Source organism: Etheostoma spectabile, chromosome 8, assembly GCF_008692095.1.
Source record: "Etheostoma spectabile isolate EspeVRDwgs_2016 chromosome 8, UIUC_Espe_1.0, whole genome shotgun sequence".
Taxonomy (NCBI): domain Eukaryota; kingdom Metazoa; phylum Chordata; class Actinopteri; order Perciformes; family Percidae; genus Etheostoma; species Etheostoma spectabile.
Genome location: NC_045740.1, coordinates 31309056 through 31322107, shown reverse-complemented (window position 1 = coordinate 31322107; position 13052 = coordinate 31309056). Strand labels below are relative to the sequence as shown.

Here is a 13052-nt window from a genome sequence, read left to right as displayed (position 1 = left end):
AGGGGAGGTGGGGGGGGAGCTGACAATATTTGTCTTCATAATCACTTCTTCTATGTGATGATGACATCATGTTATTATCTCAATGGGACGAGATGAGTGTTTAACTGCAGGTATCGCACTTTCCTTCTCCTCTTTCAGCTTCAATTTCACTGTCAAATAAAAGAATTCATTAATTAGGACTTAAGGGCACACCTTTCAAAATAAAGCTCTTACTCTTACCACCATGCTGCAACATTTCAATTATTAAATTGTGTAAACATCTGATATCTTTTTACCATATTATAGACCTGGATATGTTAGAAAATCAAACAGAAATGAATAAAGGGATGTTGCATGTTTTTACTTATTAACTTCAAATCACATTTGTTTTAACATTACTGCTGAACACTTTCCATAGTAAAGCTTACCATATCTTTTTAAAATCCAAGAAACCTTTATGGCAGCATTTCATTTGCCTTCATTAATTTGTTGGTGAATTTAATGACAAGAGATTCCAAGCTAGGGTACATATCACCAAAACAAGGTTTTAGAGAACGCAAATAGCTAGAGCTACAATGCTTATTGCACTAAAAAAGTAATATGATAGATTTTTGTGATCCATTTCTTCATGGTAACATTCAGAATGAACACTGTGACACAAACAGACTGTTTTTTAGCTATGAACAGCTGCATAACTCTCATGGAGATTCAGCAGAATATGACCTGTCAAACCTTTTATTTTGAAGGCAAATCGCTTGGTTTCCTGTTATCTTGTTGCAGCATCATGCCTCTGCAGAACACTGCACCAGCACCCCTGGGTGCTTCAGCAGCACGCAGAACCTAACATGACTGAAGACACTTTTATATTACAGTTTTTCTCCATTGGTTTGGCTCATTTCTTGAAACAGAAAATACATTCTCAAAACTCTAAGATCATTTGGCAAAACGTTCTTACAGTTTAGCACCACACATAGCTCAAGCAAAAGCTATACTCTCCCAAAACAGTTCACTATGCTTCAAAACTAAATTCATTTCATTATAAAGGTCAGTGCCCCAAATGGCAAAGATCCTTCTCAATTGCTTCGCTCATTTCTCCCAACCAGACCGGAGTTCTCCACACTCTTGGTGCTTTTGCCAAAATAAGGATGGTTCGGCACAACACCGTGGTTCACCTGCAAAAGCTACACCTCTCCAAAACAGTTCACTCATGTGTCAAAACTACTTTCCTTCTCCTTTAACCAGTCAGTGCCCCAAAATGCTTTGTCCCTTTAGCATTATGTAAGCACTGCAAGTCAGATGTTTAGATATTTTGTCACTATGGCAGAGGACATGGAAAGTCCCTACTATCCTATTCAGTCTTAGCCCGTCCTTCAGTAACAACGGGGACAACCCGACAATGCGTGAGCTAGAATGTAAGGTTCTATCTCCGTTTAGGGTAGTTCTGGATATTGAGCATCAAAGTTTTTACATCCCTGCTGACAAAACCGTTATGTAGTATAATCTTCTATATAGCTTATCTATTACAGTAATCTTTTTATTTTTATGTTTTTTACAAAAAAAACACCACACCGGCTACTGAATAAACACCCTAATGGATCAGATGTGTCACAAAACTCAATGTCGACCAAGTGGAGATAAACTTATGATTCTAAGCTCACGAATGGTTACTGTACTGTTTTTTGTGTGCTTACACAATACAATTGTGTATAAAACTGAAAAAAGAAATAGGATTTCACAAAAATATATACTGTAATACAGAATTTTATTATCATTCACACAATACTGTAAAGTAAACTTCTATACATCAGAGTAAAAGAAAATGTATACACCATAACACTGTATATAACACACAAATAAAAAATCAATGAAAATTATATACAGCCTACAGCGCCCTCACCTCCTTCCTGACCTATTCACCACCACGCCACCCTTCTCCTCCTCCTTCCTCCCTCTCCTCCTCTTCCTCCTCTACCTCCTCCTACTCGAGCAGGCAGTTGTCTTGTTCATTTACCTGGCCAGGTGCCTCCATGTTCAGAAATGTGCTGGTCTGCACTGTCAAGATCTTTCATACAGTTGGGAGCATTCACAGTCCTGGACAACCTGCATGTGACTAACATACTGTTGATTGGACATCTGAGATGTGTGAAACTCCTCCTTCGTTAGTAAAGTTCTAGTTTCACCTGACTGTCAATTGCGTGAAAAAAAAAAAATTATCAAAGTTCCAAGGGATTCATATGTGGTATTCATGGTATTATTTGACTCATTTTGACAATTGAACAACTATTGTGCATGTAATGGCTTATACAATGAAATGATGCTGACAAGTTTTGGAGTGAACAACCATTAGACCGAGAACAACAATCAGTTTAGATCAGCAAGATCTATTCACTTGGAAATGTGCTAAATGTAGGCTACCTGTACTTAATCATTGCAAAGAGTACTGAGGCTGTGTCTCAAATCGCGCACTTCTGTACTAAATACTAACTATTTGAGTACATAGTGCGTTCACATGTCGAAGTGCGTCAAATGCAGTGCACTTAAAGTACCCGGATGGTGACTCAAAACGCTAGACAGTTGAGTGCGGACCGATGGACACTTTCCACACTCAACGGTCGCCATCTTGGCTACGTAGCGGAAGGGGCGGAGCTAACAACCGTTGAAAAACTAGATAGCGGCCGAAGACGCGATAGCAGAGACTGACGGAGCAATACAAAGTTGAACGTGAGTGTTTTTGCTATACATATAAGCCCCTTGTAAATGTAATTTGGTTAATTTTACAAGTCGATAATAATTTTTGTACACGAATTAACGTTTATTAGTACCATAATTTGAGCGGCTAGCAAGCCAACCTTAGCTAGCTAACAGCTGCACTTTAACCATATTGGCAAAAGTTATAAGCTAACGTTAATTGTGTTGTAGTAATGTTGTTGTGTTAATTTCGTCTCCATTGTGAGCGATTTTATGTGAGATGTATGATCTTAACAAGTTGTAAATAATCTGATGTGAGCGTTAGCTCAGCAAATAGCGATCAGCTGATTGTCAGCCGGGAACTTTACAGTAGCGTAACGTCATGTTAAACGTATCTGCTGTTACTGCCTCCAATGATGTGTATATACTGTTTATACTGCCTCCACCTGATGGTTATATATGTTTATACTGCCTCACTGATGTGTATATACGTTTTACTGCCTACACTGATGGGATATACTCCTCCATGATGTATATCCTGTATATATGCCTCCCCCTGATGATTATCCTGTATAACCCGTCTCTTCAGGGACAAACGAGGAAAGAGGGCCGTCATTTAGGGGCGACGATGGCCATCAGACCGTAGATCCCCTGGAGAGTCTGAAGTCCCCCTCATGTCCCTGTCCCCATCAGACTAGCTCGGCCTGGGGCGAGCCTGCAGAACACAAGCAAATTTTAAATAAAATTATATTAAAAGTATAACTTGTTATTCTTTGTATTACACGTTGCATGACTGTAGTAAACATATAAATATATAAAGGAATGGGTCTATTTAAATGTCAATTCTGTTACCTCTGCTTTCACTATTGTATTGGCACTGTATGAGACCATTTAGACAAAAATACAACTATATAAAAGATGTAATGATGGTTGTTTATTAGGTAAGTTGTAAGGGGTAATGCTTGTATTATTATTTATTATTATTTCATTATAATACTTAAAGGTGTTGAGTGTTAACAACAGTCTTATCTATGGGCAACAATGTCCTCATGAAACCGTTGAGCATTAAAATGAACAGTAACGTAATGAATGAAATTACTTTACTTATTTTTAGAGCAGAAAACTAAGCATATACATAAAAGAGTGGACTGCAAAGAATGGGTATAAATGAATTAAGAGTGCAGTAACAAGAACGAATATTACGATACAGTTGTGTGTACAGTTTTCAGCTAATTGGGGGGGGGGGGGGGGGGTGACATGACTGCGGTGTCGCAATCGTCATCCTGGCGTGCACGGAGCAAATATAAACTCACATTATTTTTGTTAAAATATCAAAAACAAAGCAGGAATAATTTTTCGCGAAACACAATAGCAGACTGGAATGCTCTCCCTGGTGAAATTCCCAATGTGACAGAAGAAAGAAGGGATGAAATGTGATGTCATTTCCGGTAAGTGCACATGGAAGTGCGCGATTTGAGACAACACTCATCTGTCAAAATTACGCACTATGCAAGATAGTACGTAGTGCACGAAGTACTTCTGTAAGTGCCACTAAGGGAAGTGCGCGATTTGAGACACAGCCCCAGACATTAGGCATGTACTTAGGCATTTGCAATTTGATGAATGAATGAGGAATTCATTTCTGTTGTGAACAATTGCCAAGTAGTTTGGAGGTTTGTCCATGTTGTTTTGAGAATGTAATTTCTGTTTCAAGAAATGAGCCAAACCAATGGAGAAAAACTGTAACATAACATAAATCTAAAAGGTTATTTCTCATTACTTGTATATTGCCAACATTAACACTGTCCACATGCACTGCACACAGCCCAGTCCCAATAAGAATTACTGTCAAACGTCACATTATACACGCATCGCTTTTCAGAATAAATTGTTGTATTTCTGAAAACGTATTTGACATGTGTGCCTGCAGGGCCTTCGGTTCCTCGGCCTCACACTCGGAGGCTGCTGTGCACCAGCTCTGGTTCCACAGTCTTCATGAGAAACGAGGAAGTAGAAAGTGTCCCTGCTGTCCTACCACGTGGTTGTCTTTCACAGAAACATAAAAGTTCTGAGATTTTAATTTTGAAGACACAGATGCAGAATGTCCCTTCTGGGATCAATAACGTATTTCTGATTGTGATGCAGGTGTTCCACCAAACGGATTACTAGCATCTGTCTGAAATTCCTTTTTTGTGTTGATTCAATTCACTTAGATTGTTTCAGATTTTCAAATCATAACAAGTTATCTCAGGACACTTTACAGATAGCAGATAGAGTAAAGCCCCCATTTTATATTTTTCTGTATTTGTATATATTACTTATCTTTTATAACTTTACTTGTAAATACTGTTAATCCTTTGTATTATACTTGTTGCATGTGTCTTTATGTGTTTGTGTGTGTTATGCTCCTATCGGGTATTTATTTTTATACATTTTGTATTTTTAGATATGTGTATAGTGTGTCTTTGTAAATGTTGATATCTGATTGCATCTACAAAAACCGGTATGTGTAACTATACCGAGGGACATCCATTGACTAATGACAGACAATATAACGTGTATCAATACTGTTTTAGGATACTGGTCAGAAACGTGTAAATCTGCTTGAGTTATGTTTGGGAAAAACTATAAAGTGGGACATCCTCAACCAACAGTGGGACGAGGGTAGGAAGTAAAAGTAAAGTCGTTTATGCAAAAGTAAGGGATTATTGTGTGGTTACTTTCTAAAAGCTTTCCATACAGGGTCCTTCCTCGGTGGTTCGTCAGCTCTCTCCAATCACTGTACAGGCACAATGAATATGTTTATGATGTTTAAATTCTCATCATTTACTAGACTCAGCCAACAGATGGAGCCCAAACACAAAGGAAGTACTGCTAAGAAAATCCTTCTTACAAACCAGCTTAATAACCAGCTTTCCCTTAAAGGCAACAGAATAGAAATATCTACAGACTACATGTACATATTTAGTACCATATCATTCTGCTTCATAAGTCATCTTTATTTAAATACAAGAACACATTGGCAGCCCAAAACTTCTGAAAGGTGCCAACAGACTCTTCATACAGAGGGAAGCCGTTTGGTTAAACCATAGACTGAATGCAAAGAAGGATAAACATAACAATAAACTTCCATATTTTTCACATTGCATAGGGACACATTAACTGTACTGTTCTTCTTCATAAAATCAGTGGCGACTCTTCACAAAACATTTGATTAAAACACATTATGTTGATGATATATACTGTAGTTTCCCAACATATTAAATGGGTCCGGGCCTTCCAACATCACCAGTCTGTCTCCACATGGACTGCTGATCCCGGGTTAAAGCTTCCCACTTCAGAAACATTAATTAAATCATAGACCCTCTACTATGGTTTATGTTTAACAACACTGATGACGCTGCTGTCTGAAGTGTGCTGTTCAACTCTCTTTTTAACACACCGGAGCTATACAGATTTTCCTTCATGCAGCGGGCGGACTATCAGACAGGCCAGCACACACTACACAGGAACCCCGTCCACAGGGAGACCCACTGAGTGTCCACAGTGTACTCAGAGAACACTTTGTTCCATGTGTCCCATGTGTCCCATGTGTTCCATGTGTTCCATGTGTTCCATGTGTCCCATGTGTTCCATGTGTCCCATGTGTCCCATGTGTCTGAGGCGGACACACAGAGCACAGATCAGACTCTCGTCTTCAGCGACATTAACTCTGTCAACACGGTAAGACAGACTGTAATGTGCTGGCCTTTGAACTATTACTCAACGCTGGCAGGTACCGGTCTCCAGGAAGCATTTCTTATTGAAGGACTAAGCTGCAAACGGATCACTTACCCACCGAGCGGACTCCTAATCTGGTGAAAAGGCTTTCACTACAACGTGTCAGCTGAAGCTGAACAGCAACCAAGACTTTAAAGTGTCTAATGGTAATGTTACACACAAATGCTCCGGACAATTTAGTATTTCTTAATGAGCTGCAATTTTAGAGTCGTCTTATTGTGATTTATGCTGGAGATTTCCTCTGAATGCTCAATTCTCATAATGAAACTCATCAGAGTCCCATTCTACATGCTGCTTCTGTTTTGTTTGTGTAACTTAGATGCATGCCAATAAAGTATTCAAGTAATCTTGAATCGTGAGAGACAATGACCGGGGGCCTGTTGCACGAAAGTAGAATAAAGATATCCTGGATAACTTGGATATCCTGGCTTAATCCCTTATCCTGGTTTCGTGCAACAGGCCCCGGATCTGGATGGACCTCTGCCACGGAGTAGAAGCCGGGAGTCATGGGAATGCCTGAGCGAGTAAAAGGAGTCTTCCTCATTCAACTTTCTGCTGAGCTCCTTTAAATTAGTCTCTGAAGAAGGAAATCAACAGGATTTAACATTCACACACAACACTTTGATCCTTAATCACTGTTAAATACTCAGATCACCGCTCAGTTCATTAATCAACCAATAATTAATCAAACAATAATTAATCAACCAATAATTAATCAAACAATAATTAATCAACCAATAAGAGGAGAACGTTCCTGTAAACTAGAGCTGCAGAGACAAATCCAATTAGTTGTCAACTATCAAATTTATCACCAACTATTTCAATAATAAATTAATTGGTTGGAGTCATTTTTTTATGAGCAGATGATCCATATTTCTTATCATTTTCTGACATTTTAGACCAAACAACTAATTAATTTCAATTCACATTCATCGAGAAAATAACCGACAGATTCCTTTAAAAATCAAATCGGTTGCAGCCCTATTGTAAACAAACTTAAATAAAGAAATGGGGTATATTATAAGGCAAATCGTTTTAGTAGTAAAATTTGGTTTTTGACTGTGATCATTGGCTCCAAATCGTGTAAGTTTTGGTTTCCGTAGCGGCCGCCCTTACTCCAGGCGCGCGCTGCGTTGCAGCCGTGGAAAAGCCCCGGACGACCGCAAACCTCCTGAAACATCTTCTTCTTATCTGTGAAATAAGTGTGGGAGCCGGTTCAACCCCGCCCCTCAAAGACCCGGAATCAAAAGGGAGAATCGGAGTTGGAATCCGGATTGTTGAAATCCAAGCGAGCAGCCCTAACCAGGACCCCCGACGGGATGGACGTGGAATCATTTTTTAGGGTTGCAGTAAGAATTCATAACAGCGACCAGACAGACTTCTGCACGTGTGGCGTGGCTTGTTCAACGTTCAGGACATCAAGATGGAAGCTTCGCCGTTCTCTGGTGCTGCAGAACACAGCAGCCCGCTCGGACTGTCTCCACGGCAACCCCGGCCCAGAGTCACTGAGTGCAGTCACCGAGTCCCGCCTGTGCACACTCAGTTACTTCAGGGTGTTTTAAGGCTTTTAAAGATCTACAGCCTCACTGATTGTCCCGACCAGGGAATCATCTGGCAACTTCCTCCCATGTGTGGCTGGTTCCTAAAACCTCGGCAAACATATGCAAACTCACGCACACTATCTTCTGAAAGAGTTGTAAAGACTGGGGTGTTCCAATCCAAGTTGTAGAATTGCTGCAAAATGTATAATTTTTTAACACTAGAGCTGCAAAGATGAATCAATTAGTCGATTAGTTGTCAACTATTAAATTCATTTCAACTATTTTGATGATTGATTAAATCGGTTTGAGCTATTGTCTTCATCATACAATAACTGCTGTGCTGTCTTTTCACGTTTTAATTAGGGCTGCACGATATGAGGACAATATGCAACAATATGTGTTTGAATATCGCGATAACAATATTACTTGTGATAAATAAACTGTTTATTAATAGTGTACTCATTTCTGCTGTTTTCAGTATTCTTCTTCAATACATTCAAAAATTGTTTCATTGAACAAATTAAACATTGAATTGAACATAAAAGGCACCATTAAAAGAAGAATGACAGTAGCATTTAAAGTGCAGTTTTTGACTAACACAAGACAATCTGTGTCTTTCGCGATATGTCGCGGCCTTTCTTGATATATTAATTAAGCCAGTTAATATAAACGATATATTGTGCAGCCCTAACTTGAATCCTCTCCCTCCCCTGACAGTGGGAGGTGTCTCCACCACAAACCAAAGCTTTACCTTGGGACACCATGCCAGTGTTCCCTCAGCAGATCAGTCAGACTGCGGTAGCACTCATTACAGCCTATAAAAAATATAGACTTTAGTTCAAAGTAGTCTCTCGGTGTCTTTGTCGAACACTAAAACATCATTTTAACCATCACTGGGATGCTCGGTTTTAGCCGGCAGCCAGCTGAACTGATACGGTTCCTGCGGCACAAGGAGATCTATGTCAAGTCTCTTCTGTTCTTTTTCACTGTTAACTGTCCTGTACCCGAGCAATGCCATGGCCCCTTTACACACTTCCTGGATCCGTCTGACCTTGTTGTGTGGCATTGTGGTGCGCCACGCCTGGGAGACGTCGGCAGCGTTGCGTGAAGTGATTTTGAAGGCCTCCTTTTTGGAGCCTTTGCCTTTTCCGTGAGTCACTCTGTAGATCCAGTCCTCCAGCGGCCTGGTCATGTCCAGGCCCACAAAGTCATACATGGCGGTGATCTCCTTGAGTGGGTTGCGCGCCACATCCTCATAGCGGAACATCTTGTAGCGGCCTTTGAGAAAGGGCGGGGGCTTCAGCATGGCCCTCTCATTAATGCGCACGTGACTGCGGCAGATCTCCTGCATGACCTGATACTGCACCTCGGCAGGCGGAATGTTCCTCTGCTCCAAGACGACGGCGTTGTCGCTCACGAAGGCTTTGGCTGACTCCTCCCTGGACCGCACCACAGCCCGAGGGTCCCGGACCAGGTGGATGATGCGGAGATCTAGGCTCGGGTCCTGCAGGAGCGGGTAGAGGGATTCCAGCTCAAAGAATCTCACTTCTTTTAGCACCACGTGGCTGTACGTGCCACAGGCGTCCTCCACGGTCTGCAGGCCGCGGGCGTCACATGTCTGGAAGCACCGGGTCTGGTTGCTGAACTGGTTGCGTGGCGTGAGGGGACAGGCCGGCGGCGAGCACAGTGCTCTACTGTGGCTCCACATAAACAAGGAGGACACGTTGTGCTGCTCCAGCAGGTAAGCCTCCATCACGGACAAGTCGCAATGGAATACACTCCGCAAGAGATCCCTCACCGCCATCCGGAGTGCCCGTGCACCAGGTCTCTGCAGTTTGGTCCACACGTGCCAGGCCGGCTCCATGAGATAGAAGACGGACGGGTGCTGACTGAACACCTGACCCACGAAGGACGACCCGGATCGCCACGAGGACAGCAGCAGAACGTGGACTTTGCCGTTGGAGGGGGCGGAGGTGCAGGGACTGAGCTGGACGTACCAGCCGCAGAACAGCACCACCGCCGCCCCCTGCAGGATCACCAGGAATATCATGGTGCTGAGGGTCACTCTGCAGCGGGGCATGGTGGCGGAGGATCACTGCCAGGCTCTGGATCTGGATCTGGATCTTCCTCCCTTTTAGTCGGCCTTCGTGGAGCTGCGTGTTACCTCAGCTGCATAAAAAACAGAGTGTTAATTAAAGAGATAGAAAGAAAGAGAGAGACAGAGAAAGAAAAAGAGAGAAAGTTGAGGGTCATACACAGAGTTTTTATATTATATCATAGATATCCTGTTTGCTTATAAAAAATACGTCTTCTGCATTCAATCAGAGTTCAATCAATGTGGTTTTTCCCTACTGGCATACACTACAGTCTACAGTCATTTCACAATGAAAACATATAATTGTTAATTGTTTTAAACAATAATATATAAAAAAAAATCACCGTAGCCTATTTTGACACAATCAGACTGTGCAGAGAGAACCCCCCCACACTGGTCCACTTCCACTGTAAATGTCAGACGGGCTGGATCAGCAGGAGGCACTGACTGGATGAGAGAGGACAGGCCGGTGGGACAGAGGGACTAAAAGACGACTCTCGTTCATCTGATCTGGGATGAAAGACAGAAAAAAAAGAAATCTATTTCAATTACTGGAAAGAAGCCTTTCATAAATGTAATACCCTGGAAAGTAAAAAAGTTCAAATCATCAAAAAACCAGAGCGGAACTGAGTTTTACCATCATTAAACGGGGCTCTTCTTTGTGAAATAATAAATGATATAAACCTTAAGTTAATTTTTGTCACCTTTTGGAACTTTTTCCCACATCTCATGGTTTTCATCATCAGATGGAGTTTGCTAAGTTTATAATTTCACAAAGTAACTTTATTTTCAAATTCATGGCATATGATAAAGAATGCATCTGACATGGACATTACTGTCTGTACTTATTATTGAATGAATAGTAATTATTTATGAATATGCAGACTGCTGTTTTAAACTACCTCTGTTCTCGCCATGATAAAAATACACACAGTATTTTTAAGGAACAACATCGATATGTTTTGTGTGAATTGATCATGTAGTGTAGCTTAGAATATTGTGTCAGAATAACTTTTACAGCCATGCCTTCATGTCTGATGAAATATACACACATTCATTTTAAAAGGAATTAAAAAGAAGAACCAGTGAGGGACTAAGGGCTGGTGGACCACTGTTGGAGCAACATCAGCTGGACAGTACCGACACAAAGAAGCAGCGCAGACTGGAAATGAGACTCACTGACCGCAGCACCCCGACCAACTCAACGCAGCGACAGGTACTCCGCTCAGCTGAACTTTGGTATAAGCAGGAGACGGAGGACGTAGTAAAGTGGTGCAACAGGCATAACTTGCCACCTAATAAAACCAAAGAAATGATCCCAGCACACTCTAAATTGAAGGTGAACTTCTTGAACAGGTAACAACATACAAGTATTTACGCATACAACTAGACCGTCAGTTGCAGTGGTCCCATCAAGTGGTGTATGTTTGCTCAAAAATAGATAGATAGATAGATAGATAGATAGATAGATAGATAGATAGATAGATAGATAGATAGATAGATAGATAGATAGATAGATAGATAGACAGACAGCCAGACAGACAGACAGACAGACAGACAGACCAATCATCAATAATAATAGATAAGATATGTGTGTGTGTTGTGTGTGTGTGTGTGTGTGTGTGTGTGTGCGGTCAGTTTCTCTCGAATGCCCAAGACAAAAGACAACAAAGGCTTATCTTATTCTATCTTATCTGGTTCTCTCCTCTGCCGTTAGAAGTACTATATTACTATAACTCAATGTGCGCTGATGGTGTCACGTGGGGGGGGGGGGGGGGGGTTGATCACCTCTGCGGTTTGTGATGTAAATTCTCTCAACTTTATCTCCCAGTAATGAGAACGTGTCGTTGAGCTAAAAAGATGAGATGGAAGATGTACAGTCAAAAATGTTCTCATGCCTTGATGTTTTTTCATATTCAGAGGGCAGTGATGTGTTATTATTGATTTGCATTATCTGCTTTCTATTACCCCCGATTTCCACCGGATGCGTAACGGCTGTGGATCGGCTCCGCTGCGTGTCGGCTCCGTACTCCGCCCTCCGTCAACACCCACCAGGTCCGGATCTGCTGCGGATGGCTGCGGCCATGACTGACAGCTGAAGAAGGGAAACCCCTCGGAAAAAGAGCATCTTGGGAGAACAAAACTCTCCAGGGAAACCGGAATATTTTAGTTGTTCCTTTAGGGTTAGACTGAAGGCAGCTCGCTCCCAGCCTCTAAATGAATCCATTCACCAAACAGTGAAAAGAAACTAGAGCAAAAAGAAGAAGCAGCGCAGTGTTTGGGACTGTCCTAGATTAGTTTCCAGTGGGAGATCCCGATCACTGACCGAGGGGGTCTATGCAAGCGTACCTAATACATTGTGCTTCGGAACAAGCCCTGACACGAGCTTCTCACCTTTAGACCCTCAGGATAGAAAAGTAAACACCAGACATCCTGAAGCATCCATCTCCCTTATTCTTTACATCCTTCCATCCCTCTGGTATCATTCACACCACATGTACATACGGTCTGGTTTTCATCCATGGATTCACTTAAGGTTAAAGGCTTCATCTTATCAGATTGTCTCCAAACCCGGACTACACTAGAAAGACTGTGACCAAACCTTGTTAAACAATGGGGGAATATTTAGTAAATGATTACAGTCTATAAGGGCTAACAGGTCTAACATCCAGTCGCAGGGTTTCCCCTCTCATTAGGAGATTTAGGGGCACCACCTAAGCCGAATGAATGTAACTTAAGACTTTTCAGATCTAATGATTGTAGTTGGTCCCCGGTAACTCTAGCTTTTCAAATGTTTTAGACAGAGATATGGTGATAATAATGCCACTGAATGGTTTGAAAAAGACAAAACTTCCAAAAAGAGACACAGCACGACTACAAAGAGACGCGAAAATCCACAAGGAGACAAAATCCCACAAAAGAGACAAAATGTATGGGGAAAAATGTAACATTTTCTTGAGAAATTACCC

The 13052-nt window shown here is 41.6% G+C and overlaps 2 protein-coding genes across 2 annotated transcripts in view; both read right to left on the bottom strand.

The window, feature by feature from the left end:
• Positions 1-5460: 5460 nt before the first annotated feature.
• The window catches only part of LOC116693437 (carbohydrate sulfotransferase 6-like), a 14473-nt gene continuing 6881 nt past the window's right edge, over positions 5461-13052 (bottom strand). Inside the window, exons 2-3 of the mRNA XM_032522428.1 lie at positions 10428-10593; positions 5461-10157 (exon numbers count right to left, since the gene is read on the bottom strand). Coding sequence (XP_032378319.1) covers positions 8872-10068 — 1197 coding nt within the window. The 5' untranslated portion in view covers positions 10069-10157; positions 10428-10593 and the 3' untranslated portion in view covers positions 5461-8871. The remainder of the gene's footprint in view (positions 10158-10427; positions 10594-13052) is intronic.
• The window catches only part of LOC116693454 (transmembrane protein 231-like), a 16647-nt gene continuing 16615 nt past the window's right edge, over positions 13021-13052 (bottom strand). Inside the window, exon 8 of the mRNA XM_032522449.1 lies at positions 13021-13036. The gene's annotated coding sequence lies outside the window, so the exon portion shown is untranslated. The remainder of the gene's footprint in view (positions 13037-13052) is intronic.